This window comes from Physella acuta, unplaced genomic scaffold, assembly GCF_028476545.2.
Source record: "Physella acuta isolate Inbredline_101_S28 unplaced genomic scaffold, ASM2847654v3 ptg000175l, whole genome shotgun sequence".
NCBI classification, from domain to species: Eukaryota; Metazoa; Mollusca; class Gastropoda; family Physidae; genus Physella; species Physella acuta.
Window position 1 is genome coordinate 399,807 of NW_026731694.1, and position 22,104 is coordinate 421,910.

General features: G+C 39.0%; 1 protein-coding gene across 2 annotated transcripts; it reads left to right on the plus strand.

Moving 5' to 3' along the window:
- The first annotated feature begins 1,161 nt into the window (after positions 1 to 1,161).
- On the plus strand, positions 1,162 to 21,772 carry LOC131936340 (cartilage matrix protein). Of its 2 annotated transcripts, none has more exons than XM_059293275.1 (9): positions 1,162 to 1,178; positions 1,668 to 2,391; positions 13,655 to 13,747; positions 14,528 to 14,646; positions 15,081 to 15,176; positions 16,208 to 16,327; positions 18,324 to 19,087; positions 20,211 to 20,400; positions 20,731 to 21,772. In XM_059293275.1, the coding sequence occupies exons 2-9, from the start codon at positions 2,309 to 2,311 to the stop codon at positions 20,739 to 20,741; spliced, it is 1,476 nt and encodes a 491-aa protein (XP_059149258.1). In that variant the 5' UTR covers positions 1,162 to 1,178; positions 1,668 to 2,308; the 3' UTR covers positions 20,742 to 21,772. The 2 variants fall into 2 exon arrangements, with proteins under 2 accessions (XP_059149258.1, XP_059149257.1); XM_059293274.1 differs by lacking the exon at positions 1,162 to 1,178 and adding an exon at positions 1,265 to 1,412.
- Positions 21,773 to 22,104: the final 332 nt, after the last annotated feature.

Here is a 22,104-nt window from a genome sequence, read left to right on the forward strand (position 1 = left end):
ATATATTTTCTATATAAATTTCGTTTTGTTCGGGTAGACTTTCTTCGCCCCCCCCTCCTCCCTCCCAAGATATGCCTGGAAGAAACTCTGCAGACGGCATAGACAAAAGCGATGAACTTTTTCAAATGACGTCATGCTGACACAATAGTTCTGAGAAACTAAAACAAATGTCCATAAACTAGGCAATGGGTGGTTTCAAGAACCTGTTGAGTGCTGTATTTTTAGGTTTTAAAGCAAGATTCGCATAATTTTTTTTTACAAACTGGGCCTATCTTCGAGACACCCATGTGTTTCTCGTTCAGACGTAAATTTTTTTTAAGCTTGAGACAAGAGAATAAATAAAGCTATAAATTCCGGTGACAATATCACCTTTATTCGCGTGCCTACGCGCGCACGTGAGAATTTTACTCGCCTTTATGATTTAAACGTAAAAAACCCACTAAAATAGCATATAAAAAACAACAACAGAACAATCATAATGGAGAAGAAAAATCGGAAATTCCCGATAGGCTTATCACGGCGGCTGACACGCAAACCGTAAGCCGAGCAGCCCCGCTAATGAAATCTCCGCTTGCCACTTTGGTTTATCGTGCGCAGGGACAAACCCTTGTCAGACAGACCCTGATTCGGCGCGTTCCACCGAACCCGTCCCCCAGCGATAGCTCGTGCAGAACTTTCGAGACGGGCTGGTATTAAGGCCGAAATAAATTGGTATTTTGAACTTTATCTGACGGGTTTGTTTTACCTTCTTAATCCGACTTTTTCGTTTACTTCTTTATTCTCTCTATTTCTCTATTTCTCTCTCTCTCTCTCTCTCTCTCTCTCTGTATATATATATATATATATATATATATATATATATATATATATATATATATATATATATATATATATATATATATATATATATATATATATATATATATATATATATATACATATACATATATATATATATATATGTATATATATACATATATATATAGGCCTATAGATATATAGATATATCACCTTCACATTTAGCACCACCATAGCGCATGTGAGTAAAAAAACAACGCACGGCGTAGGCCATGATTCTGCGCGCGTTTCCGTCAAGAAACGTTCAACATTTCTTTGTGAGCAGACGAGAGCGTCACGGCCCGCGGCATTCGGATTGTCCGCGCGTTAACTGCAGCTAAGTGAGCACTTCAAGCCGGTGGTGGGGGGAGGGGGGAGTAAAGTGGGGGGAGCTGGGAGCATTACCGGCATCAGCGCCGGTGTCGCCGTCTACGTTACTTCACGTGCATCCAGAGACTCACGCGTATAGAGAGCGCAGACTGTCGCGATTGTTGGCATTGCTAGACTGTGTTGTTAGCATAGCTAGACATTCACGTTTTGCAAAGAACGCAAATCGTATTCCGGCTTTTATCCACGTACAGTCAGCGATTAATTCATTTATTCATACTAATTTAAAACGTTGGATCGTTTTTATTTGACAAAAGTTTGCTGAAAAACTAATATATTTAATTGTTTTACACAAGTCGTCGTATATATATATATATATATATATACATTTAATCTGCCGCAAACTATTGTATATATATAGTTTACACGCAAAGTTAGTTCCTGTATAACCAAACCTAAATAAATTATATATTACTGTAAACATTCTTCTCTCAAAACGACAGATGTGAATATAATTTTAAACACAGATCAGATCATCACGTGGTTTCGTACATCGAATGTTTCACATTATTTTTCATTCCTCACGAGAGACGATTTATGCTCGTCTGTATTGAACTGAATACATCAAACTTGTTATTTAATTTTTGATTTTCTTTGAAGTTGAGAACCGGATGTGGTTCAAGTCTGTCGGGAAAACTTGTCGTTTTTGGATGCTGGATTGAGATCTTCGACTAACAAGTTTACTTGTCGTTTATATTATTACACGTATGGTGTTTGGTGAAGTGTACATGGTTAACTATATATAGGGTCAAGGCTTAACGTCAGTGGATCGAAAGTTTAACAAAGGCGTCTCCGGAGTTGACAAAGTTCAAACAAAGTTTATCAAACAATCAGTTTAACAAAGGATAACCCGTGTTCAGTGAAGCGTGTAAAATTATAACAGTAAATTTGACAAGTTGCTAGTTTGATGTCTAAATACTTTAACGAAGTTGTCGTTTATCGTGATTTGTGATAGACTTCATTGGATTGTTCAACCCTAATCGGAGAGTTGTAAAGCTAATCAGAGAGCTTAACGCTATTCGGAAAGTTAAACCCTAATCAGAGAGTTCAACCCTAATTAGAGTGATTAAAGCTCACTTACACCATGTTCCTCAATGTCATATCCCCTCTTGCTGTTTGTGTCATTTTGATGACAGTCCAGATGACATTTGGAGAGGAATACAAAGGGTAAGTTTGATACATAAAACGTTTGATCATTGATTAGCTACATTGTTACGTTAGTGTTGATAATATTAATTATAATCATAACACTAAACATAAGATTACAAGACTACTGTTAACCCAATATACTTATTTTCTGAAGAATATATTGTTGGGCATCAGTAATTTTAATACCCCTTACTATCTAGTACATATCTTCTACCTTAGAAGTTAAGTTTAGCTTAATGTTGTGAAATGTGAAGTTCAGCTTAATGTTGTGAAATGTGAAATGTAAAGTTTTGCTTGATGTTGTGAAATGTGAAAGACCTTACATATAGAAAGTATATTTTTAATTTTAACATACTAGTATTGCTTACGTAATCTGATAAGTACTACACCCCCACCACCCACTCTCTCAGCTGGTCAGAAACACTCTACAATCCAAAACCACACTATTCCTGATTCCGCTAATAAAAAATCTTAAAACATTAAATACACTTGGCGTCTAATTAATTAACACGCTAATCAAAATCATCGCAAATCACGAGTGTAAATTAGGACAGACAGACAGTCTCCAGGAAAACTTGGCGAGAATCAAGAGCTTTTAGACAGATAGCCATCTATGGAACCAGGGGCGTAGCCAGGGGAATAGTAGGGGGGTGATAGGGAGTGTGGGGAGGGGGGGGGTGAGAGTTTGGGGAAAGATGAGATCAAAGAGCATGTGGGGATGGGTGAGGGTGTGTGTGGGGAGGAAGGTGCGAGAGTGTATGTGAGCGTGTGTGTGTGGGTGGGGGGAGGTGAGTGTGTGTGTGTGTGTCAGGGGTGAAAGTGTGTGTTGGCTGAGTGAGAATTAAGGGAATAGTCCTTCAATATCCCACTCTTTTCATTTTTATAGTATTGCGGTTTTATAAATAAATAAATAAATAAATAAATATATATATATGTATATATATATATAAATAAATAAATATATATATATATATATATATATATATATATATATATATATATATATATATATATATATATATATATATATATGTATATATATATATATATATATATATATATATATATATATATATATATATATATATACGAAAAGTGGTGGGCCTTGAGAAGTGTAGCAACACCTCTGGCTGACATGCCAATCAACAGCCAATAAGCCAATCTGACGTCTAAACATGCACATATCGTGTAAGTGCTAACATGCTAATGTTTGTGGAGATTATCGTGATAAGGTATTGGCTAGACAACATCCAAAAATATATTGCTATGTTGGGCTATTGGAGAAGTTGTGGCACTTTTCTGTCGATAATAGATACAAATCAATGGTTGCCGTTTACGTGTCGGGGGGTGGGGTGGTGGTGGTGGGAGGAATCTGATGTTTATACAGCTGTCTTAGGCTTTTTTGTTGAGTAAATAAATAAGACTACTAAAAATAAACATTTATAATAGAAACCAATAAAAAATCGATATCTAAATGTTTAGCAATGGAAAGATTCTGCTTGCTAAAAATTCAGCTAAGGGATGAGCTAAGGGGTTACCTAAGGGGTTAGTTACTGAATCAGACAAGAGTTTAGCTAAGGGGTTAGTTAAGGGATTAACTAAGGAGTTAGCTAAGGGGTTAGCTAAGGAACCTGATTAGTGATCAGTACGGTATTTTCTACTCCCTAATACTTATCAAAATACTAACTGCTTGGTAGCCTCTATGTCTTAAGGAGAGGCGGAGAGAAAGTTGCCATGTAAGGACAGACATCTGATATGTATATAAGGACAGACAACTGCTATGTATATATATATATATATATATATATATATATATATATATATATATATATATATAGATAAGGACGTCTGATATGTATGTAAGGACAGATTACTGTCATGTAAATACTGCCAAAGTGGCATACTGTGAAAGTGGATAGATAGCTACCATGTATTTATGAAGAGTTGGGGGTGGGGTAGATAGCTACACTGTTTTCAAGAAAAGGGAGTGGGCACATAGATGGCATGTATTTCTAAATCAGCACATACATGCCACGTATGTCCAGAGAGGCTGCCAGGCAGATAACGGTTCAGTCCCTGAAGGACGAAATGAGTGGCAGCATCAATACCTGACACGATAACTTATCCACCTCTGATCCACGTATTAAAATGTGAGCCTTCTTTCATGCTCTAACGACAAAACGACTCAGGTGAAAAAAATCGGTTAAATGAGTTAAGTCCACAAGGAATTTTATCGAGAGCTGGTTACATTTTATCACCTGGTTTATTACCTGGTTTCCAGATAGAATTTAGTAGCACGCTCTATACCAGATACTCTAACCCTTTAAAGCAGCTTTAAACTTAGCCTTTAAAGAACATCAAACGTACAATAAAATAGAAATAAGCTTGAATTTTGGTAACGTGGGTTTTTTTGCATACATGTTTAAATATCCACCCAAGATAACACTGACAGTAAAGTATGTCGGGAAGGAAACAATAGACAGACATCTAAAGAGGCCGGCTTTCATGAAATCGCTGGACTAAAATAATGACATCTTTCTTTTACCGCGCCGGTAGGAACGGTAACTCAGTGTTAAGAACGGTAACTCGCCTTCACGAACGGCAACTCTGTAAACATACGCCCACGAGTATATCGCCCCTTTGTTCGAAAATAAACTTTGGTTTCTTTATTGGGGCGTTAAATCGTCTACACTTGCGCTATATTTTTTCTAGTTATCTCCCTTTTACATCCCTATGTTGAGGTTAAGGCCAGATCAAAACGTGTGGTATAACAAGAAAACGCTGACTAGCTAAACCAATGTATCATCTGTTTATATATGAACATATCGCTGTTACAGGTAGGGCTAATATAAGGTTAAGATTGGACTAAGGTCATATGTAATGTTAGGTATGCTCGGGGTCAGCGTTAGGGTCAGGCTTAGATAAAGATCGGCTTATGATTTCAATACTAGGAAAAAAAAAATGATTTGAAACATTACTGCGATTTCAGAAGCACGGAGACAAACCTGCAAAATAAAAACAAATTGGTATATTGGAGTCAATGTTAAGAACCACATACATATGTGATGAAGTTTGGTGTTTTATGCTGCGGTTAGCCTCTAGGACATAGTCCTGTCGTCCCACTACAACATAGGCCAGTTGTCCTACTTGGACATGGACCTTTCGACCCACTAAGACATTAGACAATCGTCCTACTAAGATATAGGCCTGTTGTCCACTAAGACTTAGGCAAGCTGTCCCATTAGGACATAGGACTTCCTTACCACAAGGACATAGGACGAGGACTAGAGCCTTCGGGCAACTCAATAGTATGCCAGTCTTTCCTTCTCTAGTGGTATTTTAACTTACGCTAGTTTTTCAAAATGTCCCCAGTGGTAACCAAAGAAAACCAGTGGTAATCCACCTTTCTTGTGTCAGTTGTAACCCACCTTTCTTGTGCCAGTGGTAACCCACCTTTCTTGTGCCAGTGGTAACCCACCTTTCTTGTGCCAGTGGTAACCCACCTTTCTTGTGCCAGTGGTAACCCACCTTTCTTGTGCCAGTGTAACCCACCTTTCTTGTGCCAGTGGTAACCCACCTTTCTTGTGCCAGTGGTAACCCACCTTTCTTGTGTCAGTGTAACCCACCTTTCTTGTGCCAGTGGTAACCCGTCTTTCTTCTACCAGTGGTAACCCGTCTTTATTCTACCAGTGGTAATCCACCTTTCTTTTGCCAATGGTAACCCACCTTTCTTATGTCAGTGGTAACCCACCTTTCTTGTGCCAGTGGTAACCCGTCTTTCTTCTACCAGTGGTAACCAGTCTTTTTTCTACCAGTGGTAATCCACCTTTCTTGTGCCAGTGGTAATCCACCTTTCTTGTCCCAGTGGTAACCCGTCTTTCTTGTCCCAGTGGTAACCCACCTTTCTTGTCCCAGTGGTAACCCATCTTTCTTGTCCCAGTGGTAACCCATCTTTCTTGTGTCAGTGGAAACCTATCTTACATGTACTTCCAGGTTCGTGTTGGTCTGCCTCTTTCTTTAATACCATGGAATCTAAATTGAAGATATGTCTTTCAGATGTATAAAACTGAAATCTGTGTGTCCTTGGGAAGGGTTGGAATAGATTGAAATAAAAATTATTATGTACACAAAAAAAAACCTAGATATGCATGCCGACCTTACCCCACCCCACTCCCCGTGTATCTGCCAACAGCCTGATAAAATAAACATCTGGATGTTTGACATACTGAGCGTGCGCATTTGGTACAGTTTGGCTGCACATCCGGTCAGTGTGCACCTGCATTAGGGTGGAACAAATCAAAGCGAAATGCATTGTGCTAGTTTCTCCAACAGTTCCTAGAGGTAAACCTCCTTTCTTGCGCTAGTTACTCCAACAGTTCCTAGAGGTAAACCTCCTTTCTTGCGCTAGTTACTCCAACAGTTCCTAGAGGTAAACCTCCTTTCTTGCGCTAGTTACTCCAACAGTTCCTAGAGGTAAACCTCCTTTCTTGCGCTAGTTACTCCAAATGCCCCAAGTGGTAACCCATCTTTCTTATGCTGGCTTCTCTACTAGCAAGGACATAACACCCATTTCTTGTGTCCCCAAAGTAAATTCTCCAGATTTTTAAATACGTTTCATTTTTTGTTTATCCTGAGGATTCCAGGTAGGGGCCTGTCGTGATAACCTTGTCCAAATACACACTGAATGTCTAATCAGCCAGTTTAGGGTTAGGGTAGGTTAGAATGCCGCCCTTCCTGGGACATAGGCCGCTGACAAGAGTTTCGAATGCATCACTGTCCTGGGCTAGTCTCTCCAACTGTCCCCAGGTGTATCCAATCGTCTTGGTGTTTCTTCCAGGTCACGTCTCCAGGTCTTTCTTGGTCTGCCTCTCCTCCTCCTGCCCTGTGGATTCCAGGTGAGGGCCTGTCTTGTTATGCTGACTACAGGCTTCCTGAGTGTGTGGCCAATCCATTTCCATTTTCTCTGGAGGGTCTCTTCTTCAGCTTGCAGTTGATTTGTCAGTTGTAATAGTACGTCATTTGGATAGTGTTCAATCAGATTAGTCTCCGAAATGATTTCATAAGGGTTCACGTACCTTGAAACAGTTATACCCTGAATCATTTTAATACCGCGGACCACTTAAGATTTAATCAATTATTTCTAGTGTCTAATGATATAAAATTAAAATCAATAATCTCTGGTGTCTAATGATCTAAGATTTAACCAATAATCCATATTGTCTAATGATTCAAGATTTAATCAATAATCCCTAGTGTCTAATGATCTAAGATTTAACCAATAATCCCTATTGTCTAATGATCTAAGATTTAATCAATAATCTCTAGTGTCTAATGATCTAAGATTTAATCAATAATCCCTAGTGTCTAATGATCTAAGATTTAATCAATAATCCCTAGTGTCTAATGATCTAAGATTTAATCAATAATCCCTAGTGTCTAATGATCTAAGATTTAATCAATAATCCCTAGTGTCTAATGATCTAAGATTTAATCAATAATCCCTAGTGTATAATGATCTAAGATTTAGAACCTCTGTTTGACAACAGACTGTATTCACAAAACTTGTCCATGTTTTCAATCATAAAATAAATCCCCCCTCCCCAATACAACATGAGTCCCTGCGCATGCTTCCCCCTGATGTTTACATCTGTGTTGTGTTGATGTTGTGTGAAACGGTGCACCCCTTCCACTGTAGCCGTGTTTATTTTCCCTCTACCCTTTCCCTACACCAAATATCAACACCTAGGCACGTGATAGGACGCTGAGGAAAAACGGAAGTTTACAAAAACTAAAGGTGGAAGCACCCTTAATGTCAGTCTCGTTAGAAAGCAATTGTCCTATCCGATAGACTGACATTATGGAGTCATATTTAAGCTGTGTCAGCGTCGGTATTTTCTAACCCTAGAATGTGGTCTGTGGTAAGACGTTTTAAAAGAAATGGAAAGTCCATGAGTGGTAGGCGTAGTCGATTCGGTAAAAACACATGGTTGATAAACCGAAAAGTCTCGAGTTCGAACCCTCGGGCAGGTAAGGCTCGACAACTGGGGACATAAACTCTTCTAGGAAAGACAACTCCACTTGGTTGGACAAAGGCTAAGGAAACAAATCCAAAAAGAAAAGCAGGCTGAAACCGGAGTCAATGGCCTCAATAGCGCATAACCAGTTGATACCTATACTTTATTGTGTTGGAGGGGATCACTTCTAACATTACAATTGCTAGAGATGGATAATGATAACATATAGGAATTGCACTTAAGAGTCGATTTTTTTATGTAGACAACTGTAAGAGGTAGTAATGTACGTATTTGTAATATATGGTAATATACAATTGGATTCTAACGGTACAACTTGGATTTGATCATGAAATTATCATCGTATGTGCACACTGATTTTTTTCTTTTTTAAAGTACCCGTAAATCTTTAGAAAACGCTAAAAAAACGACAGCAGATATTCTTGAAGTTAAATGCAATTTATTTCTGCGAAACCTAACAAAGCAAGCATACAAAAACTGGAAACTTAACAGACGCACATCTGTTAACGTTAATATATAACTATATAATATAATTTATAACCATATAATATTTCTGTTTTTTACTATAATAGTTTATCAAACATTTATTTTATCTATTTCTTGAAGCACATCATCAATTTTCGCACCACGCATTTCGCACCACACCTAACACCATGTCGTAAAATAAACATAAAATACTCCCTTGTAACGTCCCGTTATACGCCGAGAAACGAAGCATAAAACTCTACAACATAAATAATTTATATTACAAATCTAAAAGTGGATTCCGGTGTAAAGATCTGCTGTATACATCCCATTCTTTACAACCGCAGGGGTTTGAAGTTTCACCTGATTACAGCTTACCTGTGACCCGAGCTACCCCCTGCTATCACTCATGCAACACTTACCTGAGCATTTTACCTACACTGGGATACCGTGATGTTTACCATAACCATTTTGACAGCGTTTATTTATATCTCACATTCCCAATGATAGACTCTAGATTATGTTTTATGGCCTAGAAAAAAAGGGAGAAAAATATATCGGATATATGAATTAATTTTTTCCAATGAAAATGTGGAGAACATTGTTTTTATACGAGGGGTCATCCATAAATGACGTCACGCTTTTTTGACGATTTTTACCTCCCCCTCCCCTCCGTCACACATCGTCACAAAAAGCCAGACCCCCCCCCCCCAAAATGGCGTCACACCTCACTCTACACCCCCCCCCCCCTCAAAATTGCAATTGAATTTTTTTTTAGACATCTATATTTTTTTCCAAAATCTTGTCTGAACTGTGTCAAAATAGAGTATTTTAATAAATTCCTATTGCAATTTATTAAAACAGTTTTCTAAAACGCGAAATAACGTCTAAAATTCGTTTTCTAACATTGCTTTTTTATAATACAAAAGTGTGACGTCGAACCATCTGAACCCCCCCCCCCCCTCCCCCTCATCACACACCGCCACACAATTACGGACCCCTCCCCCCTACGAGTGTGACGTTATTAATGGACGACCCCCGGTCTCAATTTAAATAAACGTTATCCTAATGCAAATCGTCTCACTACACATCAGGTGAGTTCACAGCATCCACAATTCAACCACACCACATGGATAAGGTATTAAATGTGGTATTAAATGTCACGTGAAATCACCCCCCCCCCCCTTTTCACACCTCACACAATACACAACTTTCAGATTAGACATAAACCATGCAGCATAAACCAGATTAAACCACACATATACAAACAAACACACACACACCACACTTCATATTTTCCGCAGAGAAATGTACAAGTCACACACATACACACACATATCCATGCCGTATTGCTGCCAGCTGCTCAATCATTGCACATATTTACTTCATTTACTGACATGCTATGGTGTATTCTGTCATACCCATCCAGTGGCGTAGGCAGGGGGAGGGTTAGGGGGGTCATAACCCCGCCCCCCCATAGACCTCTCGGTATATATATATATATATATATATATATATATATATATATATATATATATATATATATATATATATATATATATATATATATATATATAAAGTATGAGGGGGGTGCAAATCGAAAGTTTTAAAGGGGGGGGGGGTGCACATCGAAAGTTTGTCCCCGGGTAAAAATTGGAACCCACCCACCCCCCCCCCCCCCTTGAGACGATCCTGGCTACGCCACTGTACCCATCCACCCTTATACCCCCACACATGCCTCCACCCTATATACCCCCACTATAAACCACTACCCTTATACCCCCCACCCGTGTACCCCCACTCACCCACACCCCCACATACTCACCCACACAATATGTTCCCCCCCCCCCCCACATCCCCCACTCATTATTCTCTTTACAACAATCTAAGCTTGCAGGCACATGTCCCCACACATTGTCACACCCCCACCCCACCCCACCCCACCACTCACCCCACCCCCACCCTTCACACCCCTCCCCCACACCCCACCAAAATGCTATCAACGACAAGCCCCGCCCTACAGACACCATTCCCCGACATTCCCTGACTGCCTGGCACCCTCTGTTTACACCCAACCCCTTCCCGCCATATTTTCACCCGGCCTAATTACCTCCCCGTGATAAGGGGAAATAACCCCGAGACAAACACCGGCAACTCTGCTCACTGTGATCTCACTGCTATGTGACCTCTGCCCCCTTACACTTAAAGAATGAATTACAGACAGAAAGTAGTTTGATAAGGTCATATGTTAAGTATCTAACTACAACTCTGTTTTGACTTTCAGTGATGGTATATTGCGGGAGAGATAAACTGGGCTTAACCAGATTTTTTAAAATAATAAATTTAAAATATGAAGTTGACATGTATTACAAATGGTAAGATAATTGTTGTTATAAAAGTTTTTAAACACGTTTTCTTATTGAACTAAAAAGTAGAAAATAAATGCTATACATCACTATAATGCAAGCGATCACTCTGCTACAGGGGTCTCCAAACTACGTCCCGCGGGCCGGATGCGCCCGCGATGATGCCGGCCCGCGATGTCCTCTCATCCGGCCCGCAGAGACCCCCTTGTCCACTGAAAACCCGCTTGTTGGTGATGGCGGAGGAACTTTGCCCAAAAAAATCAAAGACATTTCCGGAAGAAACTGGCCCCCGAACTGAAATTCGATAGTTAATGCGGCCCTGTGACTGAAAAGTTTGGAGACCCCTGCTCTGCCATAAGCGATGAAAAACGTGGGGCGCCGAAGTAAAAGTTTTTTATCGGTCATTGTTAATATAAGATGTAAAAGTTATATTACTATTGATTAGATAATACTATTGACTTTTATTAGGGAGCTTGTAGAGAGTCAACAGTATTAGAAACTGTAAGAAAATCACGGCGCCCCACGTTTTTCATCGCTTATAGTAGAGTGATCGCTTGCATTATTGTGATGTATAGCATTTATTTTCTACTTTTTAGTTCAATCAGAAAACTTGGGTTTTTAAAAACTTTTTTAATGATAATTATTTTCTATTTTTTAGTCTTTGTCTGTTTGTTTGCATTCAAATCTTGCTATCGATTTTATCTTCTCGCATTCACCTTTTTTTTTTGGTAAACGAAGACAACTCGTAAAAAACACGTGCCTTTTCCAATCGACGTTTCTTCTTTCAGATTTGCATAGGTTTGTACACAAACACCGCGTGACCACTACTCAGCCAATCGCGTGCTCGCTCCTTCATTAAGCCACAAGAGGGAAAGTACCGAACCTTGTTTTCATCAAATTACAATTACTAGGTTATGTCCCTTTTTTGTACAAATATATAGGGGTCTAAAATGATCAATAAAATTTTTCCATGGATCAATTTAGTAATAATAATAATTGAATATTTTATTGTCATCGGAAACAAAGCTTCCCTGAAAATTTCAGCGCGCTAGCTAACTGAGAAGTGCCCGAAATTTCGATCGCAAGATTTGATTGGAAAAACAGACACGAAAGCAAGTTAATTTCAATATTGTTCTAGTATTTAATCCTAACTTCCTCTTATCTATATCTAATCCAAGTTTTTCGTTATATTTGATTGATCGATATTGGATTATAAAAAGATTTTTCTAATGATGGGTTGTACACATGACCTATCGACAAAAAGTTCACCACTTTACACTCCCACCTAAAAAGTGGCTATCATATATCACATGTCGACCCACCACCACCCCACCCTTCGCCGCTTACAACTACGATGCAACATAAAAGTAAAGATTCCTCTTTAGACCTAGCGATCAACTGGGCAGATAAAGAGTTCATACGTTTCTTGACCTCGGGATAGTGTGGTCAGCACTATGCTCAGCCGCTTTTACTTTCCACAACGTGTGTTTAGTACCTACCCATAAGAGCTGGGTAGACTTAGGGACGGTCCACTGACTTGAACCCAGATTTGAACTCGACTTTCGGGTTTGTAGTCTAGCGATCTACCGCTGAGCCACGATTCATCATGGTCCTGAAAAAATGTATATGACTTAACTGCCCTAAAAACGACACAATTCTCGAGAAAAATAGGGTGTTGTGTCTTAATTAGAAATATGTGTGATGTCTGTCTTGGGTTGAAAGTTACAATGTATAACCCTGTTGTGTCAAAGTGTTCATCTAGCCATCAAATATTGATATCACATACAGTGTATCTTCCAGACTTTTCTCTCCAGGGGTGGGGGGTGGGGGGGGCGGTAGACTTCCTTGGGGGGGGGGGGGCGGGCACTGTTAGAAGTATGTACTTTCTATATATATATAAATTTCATTTTGTTCGGGGGGGGGGGGGGGGCAGCTTGTTGAGTCACGGGGTATTGCTTAAATGCCCCATGATCTTCGGGAAAAAAATTCTAGAGAAAATGAAGGGTTATCAAAATGTAACAAGAATTTTTGCTCAATCGAAATTATTACGATTTTAAAATGCATTGCTCAATTGTTAATATTGTTAATGCAGGTTTTTTTGAGGATATATGTCCCTGTTATCCATCCGCTGTGTAGAGAGTGTGTGTGTGTGTGGGGGGGGGGGCTGATGCAAGGGGAACATCTGGCTCTTCTCAACTTAGGGCCCTTGGCTTTGTGCCTGGATTTCCAATGCACAATCACCCTAAGGTCTATCAGACTATGATACCATGTATGAGGATATTTAGGAGGGATCTTGTATCCACCCCCCCTCCTCCCTACCCCCACCCTTCTTGCATGACATACAAAAGCAGATTTTTAAACAAGATTTTACTTTTGTTATCTACTGACCTTTATTTCTCATCTCCCCCCCCCTCACAGGCGTCACGTGTGCACCAACCACACCCACGTGACCACCCCAGTCTCAGTACGGCAGAGCTACACCAAGGCGACCTACAACTCGGAGCTGAACAAGTAAATTATCTCCCTTGTCTCACTTGTCTGTTTTAGTGACCCGAGCAATTTCAGGGGCGACCATTAGTAGGAACGATAACCGGAAAATAGCCTCTTCCGCTCGTAATTTAGTAATTACTCCCCTTGAAATTGTTAAATAAATAGTCACGTATATTAGCAGTCAAAATTTGTAATAGGTAATAGAAAAAAAAACAAAAAAAACAAAAAAAAAAAAAATTACGTTGTATTTATATATTTACATTTATAATAGTGATTTAAACTTCGGGTGATAAAGTCAGAAATTATTTAAAATATTACAATGCTTTTTTATTAATAGAAAAAGGGAGGTAATCGAAATTGTTTTGGTCGTTTAAAACAAAGGATGAATTAAATGCATTTAATTATTTTTTTTTTTTATAACAGTACTTTTATAGTTATTTTCAGCGTAATGTTGTAGGATAAGTTATCCATCATTGCAGCAGTAGTAAATAACTTTAGCACCATTCTCTTTTTAAGATTCATTGTAGTAGTTAGCTTTTCTAGTAGTCAAGATTCGCAAAGATCTAGACATAATAATAACATTGAAATATTGAAATACAAGTTGTAATTACAAGCAGAGATTTCTAATAAACTAAGCACAAACATACAAGCAAGATTATTGTATAAAGAAAAAAAAGGATAAAATAATAAATATACACTCATGTGAATGAGATAAGATATTCATAAATAATTAGCATTAAGTGAGTGTAGTTAGTTAGTGTTTCGTTACATCCGGGTCTCAATGTCTGACCTCTGACACAGGATGACCTACCAGACGGCCTACAGGACTGTCATACGCATGCAGATACACGCCCAGGTCTCAGCGGGGTGCTGCCCGGGGTGGGGCAAGAGGACGCCACGTGACCTTAGCTGCACGCAGCGTGAGTACATCGTATGGTTGGGGTTAGAGGAGAGGTGCTTGTTGTTGTTGTGTGGTCGCTGTCTGGTGTTATTTCAGTGTTGGTGTTTTTGTCAGATTCTTGCTTGTATGTAATTCATACTTTAACGATCCAACGTAAACTACGTGTATATAAAAGTAATATTTAGAAAAACCAATGTATATATATACATATAAATACATATGTTTACATATAATTGTACATAAACATATATATATATATATATATATATATATATATATATATATATATATATATATATATATATATATATAGTGTGTGTGTGTGGATGCAAAATGTTAGCATAACGTATAATTTTACATAGATAATATAATGAGGTGCGAAGTGTATTAGAAAGTATTCTCGATGTATTCTAACACATAACATGCAGTTCTCTTGTCCCCTCCCGTGAACAGCTCTGTGTGAGGAAACGTGTGAGAACGGCGGCAAGTGTGTACAGCCAGGTGTCTGCCACTGTCTCGAGGGCTACACGGGCTACAGGTGTCAGATAGGTGAGTTGGTGTGTAGCATCTGTCACTGTATGTGTGTATGTGTGGGGGAGGGCTACACGGGCTACAGGTGTCAGATAGGTGAGTTGGTGTGTAGCACCTGTCACGGCGGGGGGGGGGAGGTCGAGGGCTACACGGGCTACAGGTGTCAGATAGGTAAGTTGGTGTGTAGCATCTGTCACGGTGGGGGTGGGGGGGGGGGGGGGGGTCGAGGTGATAGCTGGGGTGTGGGGTGATAGCTGGAGCGGTATGGGAGAATAAGTGTAAACCCCTGATCACAAATCTTTATTATCGTCGTTATCGAAGGTCTATGCCTGGTGTCACTGGTGAAGTGAGTATTGGGATGGGGGAGGGGGAGGGATAGTTAGACGTATGACTTTAGGGGAAGTGAATTAGGAGTACTGGTTTAGGAGATTAGATGTAATATTCCAATTTTATTTTTTGACTTAAAAAAAGATACATGAACTATGTTATTTTGTTGTTAGAATTATTTTCTGTTAAGTAGGCTGGGGGTGGGAAACTTGTGTGCTGTCATTTTGGAAGGGTGGGGCTTGATTTATTAAGTGAGGAGAATAGGGATTGGGGATATTAGGGATTGGTGATAGGGGGCAATCAGGGATTGGTGAGATTGTGGATTGGTGATATAGGGATGATTGTGGATTGATGATATGGAATAAATAGGTGGTAGGGAAAACTTGGGGAGATTATGGATTGGTGATATAGGGATGATTGTGGATTGATGATATGGAATAAATAGGTGGTAGGGAAAACTTGGGGAGATTGTGGATTGGTGATATAGGGATGATTGTGGATTGATGATATGGAATAAATAGGTGGTAGGGAAAACTTGGGGAGATTGTGCGGTTAAAAGTAAGTGATGTCATTTATGGACGCCCATGTAATGAAACTTCAAAATGCATGCAGTTAGTTTATGTTTATGTTTATATTGTAACAAATGAGAAATTTTAGTTCGATATTTCGATGATTATCTGTTTTATGACGTGGCTGACGTGTGACCTCGTGTGACCTTACAGAAATCAACGAGTGTGTTGGACGACACAGGTGCCAACACACCTGCATCAACACACCTGGCAGCTACATGTGTCAGTGTCGCACGGGGTTCACCCTGGCAGAGGACAAGATGAGCTGTGATTGTAAGTAGATCGATTTCTGATCGATTTCTGGGTGATTACAGATTGAGTTCTGGTTCATATCAGGTCCGTATTAAATCGATTTCAGGGTGTTTTCAGATCGATTTCAGGGTGATTTTAAGTCGATTTCAGGTCGATTTCATGTCGATTGCAGGTTTGTTTAGGCTGCTTTTATGTAAATCCGTAATTTCATGGTCATACTAATAATTAATAAAATATAATTATTATTTAACTGTAAGACAGATTAAATACAACAGCATGTAAAATCTAAAAAGTAAAAAGTAAAAGTAAATTTCATCAAACATAATGTTAGCTTACCGGAGTAGAGGTTTAGATAATGATATCTATAGGTTAAGAGTAGTTCACTTAGATGACATGTAAGGTAAGTTTTAGATCTTCTGATTATTATAAAACAACACGAATTATATTATAGTAACGCTAGAATTAGAGTTTAATTTACTATTAGGGAGATGATTACATTTAAGGTTAGGTTTACGGTTTAGATGTAGGTTAGTTTTTACAGAAATAATGAACATGATATCTGTAGTTGCACGAACACACTCCCACCATCGCAACCAACATCACAACCAACATCACAACCACCATCACAACCACCATCACAACCACCATAACATTCACCAACACAACCATCAACACAACCACCATCACAACCACCATCACAACCACCATCACAACCACCATCACAACCACCATCACAACCACCATCGCAACCACCATCGCAACCACCATCACAACCACCATCACAACCACCACCACAATCACCAACAAAAATAACACCACAACCACCATCAGACGACGAACTTTCCACGAAATTGTCGACTTTTTACAACTCTATCAAGACGGGGGCTTTTATCTTGTGGCTTGTCACAAGTTTTAAAAAATCCGGGAAAGTTGTATTGCGTCACGTGTCACAAAAGCTAAATCTGGACAAATCTGAAACGAAAAACATTGTTTTAAAAAAAAAATCTGGTAAGGATAAAGTATAGGCCTACACGATCCTGTAGAAAATTAATGTCAAAAAATGAGAGGTCAAGGTCAGCTCCTCCTCCTACGTCACCTTCTCGGCACGGAGAGGCGAGTTTTATTTTTAAACACGGAAACGGAAGTTGTTGATTCGGTTAATGATGGTGTTGTGGTGACGGTAAACCCAGAGAATTCAGGGTTAATTTAATTTGGTAATAAGGAAAGAGATTAAATTTTATAGCCGTGATCTCAAGGAATGAGGAAAGTGTATGATTAAATCTGGATTATTATTTTTAACTGCCCCTTTAAATGTCAACGATTTGGCGTTTATTGAGTAAAATATAGTACGAAAATCATCGATACTGTGCAAATTCGAATACGATTTTACTTTTACCGAATATTCAGCTTCTTTATAAGTTTGAAAAAAAAAATTTCGCTAAATTTCTTTACAAGTAGATGACTTTTTTGTGTGTGTGGCAGATTTCTTAAAGAGGTTTAGCGAGGCTAAAGTTATGCTTGATTAACTTTGAGATATGCAGTAAGCTTAATAACATTATGCTAATGTAACATGTACAGTTGAATGCGCGTAGGTAAGGCATGTGGGGGGGGGGGGGGATGGAGTTAATTTCTCCTCTCCCATCCCATCCATGGTAAAATTAAAATATTATTATGTGAAAAATTTAATCCAGTCCTGAGGGTGACAGTATATATATATATATATATATATATATATATATATATATATATATATATATATATATATATATATATATATAGTGGGACGATAAGTTCGAATGGTAGATTAAACTATTAAACTACTGTTACTCCGAAAGTTTTGAAACTGAATCCGTAGAGCGTCCCTGAGCCCACCCAGCTCTGATGGGTATTTGACTGACGTTATGGAAAGTAAAGGCGGCTGAGCATAGTGCTGACCACACAACTCTTTCATATGCCGAGGTCATGGAAATAAATGAAGTGATGAGTGTTGTTAAAATCTTGTGTGTTTACGTTTCAGTATGCCTGACGTGTACGGAAGAGTTCCAGGAGATGTCGTTCCACATCGACACCATCATGGAGGTGAAGAAAGGGATGGCCGAGCTGCAGGCCCTGAGGAACCAGACGGTGAACTTTGACCTGCTGGAGCAGAAGCTGGAGCAGAAGCTGGCTGGCATCGAGGGCATGAAGACGCAGATCAACAGCCTGGTGGATGTCAAGCAGGAGCTCACAGACCTGCGGGCTGTCCGTAAGGAGGTTCAGACCCTGAAAGATCACGAGAAAAACGAGAGCGATGTTGTCTCGCGTCTGCAGAAGCAGGTGATGGAGTTGCAGAACGTCACCAAGCATGTTGGGGAGATTCAAATTCTGCAGACGAAGGTGGAGAAACTTCAAGAATTGAAACCTGGGTTGGAGAGCCTTCATTCTAAAATGGCGAAGGTTGATTTACTTCTTGAGATGAAGAACGATACAGATTCGATCCGTCAGATTAGAAATGATGTTCGGGATATACAAGAGAAAATGAATGAGAAGCTCTCTAAACAGGAAGTGAAGAAGCAGCTGGAGGATCTTCATAACGTCAAGGCGAGCGCGGAAGAGCTGAGACAGGTCAAGGCCATGGTGGAAAGTTTGAAGAAGATGGCGCCGGATGTGGAGAGTATTAAGGAGATGAAGAAACAGCTGGTGGAATTAGAGGAGATGAAAATAAAGATGGCGGCTTTGTCCGGTCTGCAGAAACAGCTGGATGCTATGACGCAGCGGGTGATGCAACTTGAAGAAGAAAAAGTAAGAAGATTTATATATTTAAAAAGTCTTCCTTTTTGTTCAAAAGTTAGGGGTCGGCGTGGTCGAGTCGGTAAAGCTCATGGTTGCTAATCCGAAAAGTTCGAACCCTCGGGCAGATGAGGCTCGTTAGCTGGGGACAGCCACTCTTCTAGGAGAGAAAACTCCAAAATCAAACAACTGCTGCCTTGTAGTTTGTTCTTGGTTGGACAAAGGCTATGGAAGCAAATCCAAAAAGAAAAGCAGGCTGAAAGTGGAGTCAATGGCCTCAATGGCGCATAACCAGTTGACACGTATCCTTAATTGTAACGGAGGCGTGGTCGAGTCGGCAAAAAAGCTCATGGTTGATAAATTCGAAAAAGTCTCGAGTTCAAACCCTCTGGCATAAAAGGCTCGGCCCCTTCCAACACTAAAATTTAAGAACGAAGAAGAAGAAGAAGTTCAAGAGTTTAAATACATATTCTATTTTTCTTTCTTGGTGTCTCTTTAGAGTGGAACACTAAAATGCCATGCAGATGTATGTTGTAAAAACTATATCATTGGATCTTCTAATTTAGATCGTCTTCCGTGTATATTTGAGGATGGTCTCCCATCATGTCTATTTATAGATGGTTTTCCAACAAGTCTATTTATAGATGGTTTTCCTATATATCTATTTGTAGATGGTCTTCCCGTATGTCTATTTATAGATGACCTTTTAAATGTCTATTTACAGATGATCTTAAATATATATCTATAGATGTTGTTCCAACATGTCTACTATACCGTATATCTATTTATAGATATTTTCCCCCATCAGTGGCGTAGCCAGGATCGTCTCAAGTGGGGTTCCAATTTTTGCCCGGGGACAAACTTTCCATTTGCACCCCCCCCGTCAAACTTTCGATTTGAACCCCCCCTCATACTTTTTTTTATATACCGAGGGGTCTATGGGGGGTTATGACCCCCCCTACCACCCTGCCTACGCCACTGTACCCCATATATCTTAATATATAGATGGTCTTCTCGTAGGTCTAGTTATAGATGTTCTTCAATATATCTATTTATAGATCGTCTTCCAATATTTCTATTAATAGTCTTCCAGCATGACTATTTATATTTGATATTCCCATATATCTATTTATAGTTGGTCCTAAGCCGCAACCTGACGTCTGTGATGAGCAGCTTCGAGTCTGTGGTGAGCGCCGTGCACTACTCCCAGCCGCCACTACGGGACGACACGACGGCAACCTACTCCTACTACGACACGACGTCGCCCGACCGCATGGACTCCATCAGTCAACAGATCTCAATCATGGAGGAGAAATACGCCATTTGTAAGTTCGCCACGTTCGCCTTCATATAAGCAGGGGTTTCTGGAAAGTTATGAAACAAAAGAACGACCTACTGAAATTGCAGAAATAATGGTTTCTTTAAGAAATTTTATGCGCGGAAATTGGGTGTTTGGTGGGGGAGAGGGGGAGAGGGGGGCTTATAGAAATATCTAAAGGGGTGGACTATATTTAAAACATTTCTTTCTTTCTTTTTTACTATTTCGTCCGGGGGTGGGGGTGTTGATCGTAAACCCAGAGAGATGAAAACCAAATAGAAAATTAATTTTAAACTTTCATGAATTTGTAAAAAAATTGTTACTTTTTGTATTTCAGGCTGCGGGTAATAGAAAACCAGAAGATGAACTTATTTATAAAACCATTGAAATGCCTTGAAAAAGAGAGTCATCTGCTGCATATAAAGTTTTTATCATTAACAAGCCTGCCTGTATTTAAAAGCGAGTCGCTGTTTTAATATTCTTATTTTCCATTAAATAAAGTCACCTTTTGTAAAAATAATATTTGTAAAATTAAAAACGAATAAATAAACAACGAATAAAGCCAGAAGGAAATTATTGAAAGAAAATAGAAAAAAAAAACAACACATGGCATTGATATTTCTATTTTTTTTTTTACGAAGATGTGTTTTAGTTAAATTTGGCTGGTGGTAAAGTTAATTACCATTCGTCTCTTTTTGGCCACCCGAGTAAGTGGATTCTACAAAACCTTACTGCTGTAACTTATCGCGTCTTGCTAATTATATTTTTATTTTTACATTTTTTTAGTGCTACAGTCTTTTGAAAGCTGAAATATGAATGTACTTTTTCGTACCGATACGTGCACTGTTCAGAATACTTTGTCTATTCTATTTTAAAATGTTAATATTATTTGACTCAATTACAAGACAGTAAAACCTGTGAATATGCTGAGGTGCTGTTGGTCTAAACTTCAACACTGTTTTAGATCTAGCGTTTGTAGTAAAGGTTACGTAAAACTATGAGAATATGTAAATCGTATCTGTATGTTCGTTTTCAGAGTGATAGATTTCCATAGAGCAACATTTCGTGAATAATGTAAATACTTTTAGAGTACTCTTATACCAACAGTACCCATTTCGTTGGTCACAAAACATCACTGTCATACCTGTATTTGTTGACTATTGCTTTTATATAATCTATAAACATAATTTAATTATAACACGTTTATTTCACGACTGTACAAGATGTATATAAACCATGTTTTCATTCTGTTACTACCAAGTTTTATTTTAAGTTATCGTGATATTGTGTGTTGAATGTATATAATTATTCCTGTACAATTAATTATTTTCTATTTGTGGATCTGACATTTGAAACAAAATAAAATAAGTTAAAAATTAGTGTTTCTTACTTGTCTGTAGATAGTTGCTATAGTTTATAATAATCAACTGAATGTAGTCATCAGATTGCTAATTAAGATCTGTGATAATACATAAAAGGTATTAGCTAAGCCAAAATCGCCAACAGTAATTATTAGAACAAAGAATAATTAATTGGTGGTCAACATCCATAACAATCCAAATAAGGTATTCTCCACACCGTAATAACCAACGCTAATCTTAAGAACCGAAAATGCAAAAATGTTGGAGAAGGTGGGTGGAAGGGGGGGGGGGCACCCTGAGTTACCGCACAGCGTGATTCCCGACCCCAACCTAGTGACACTGCTGCATGA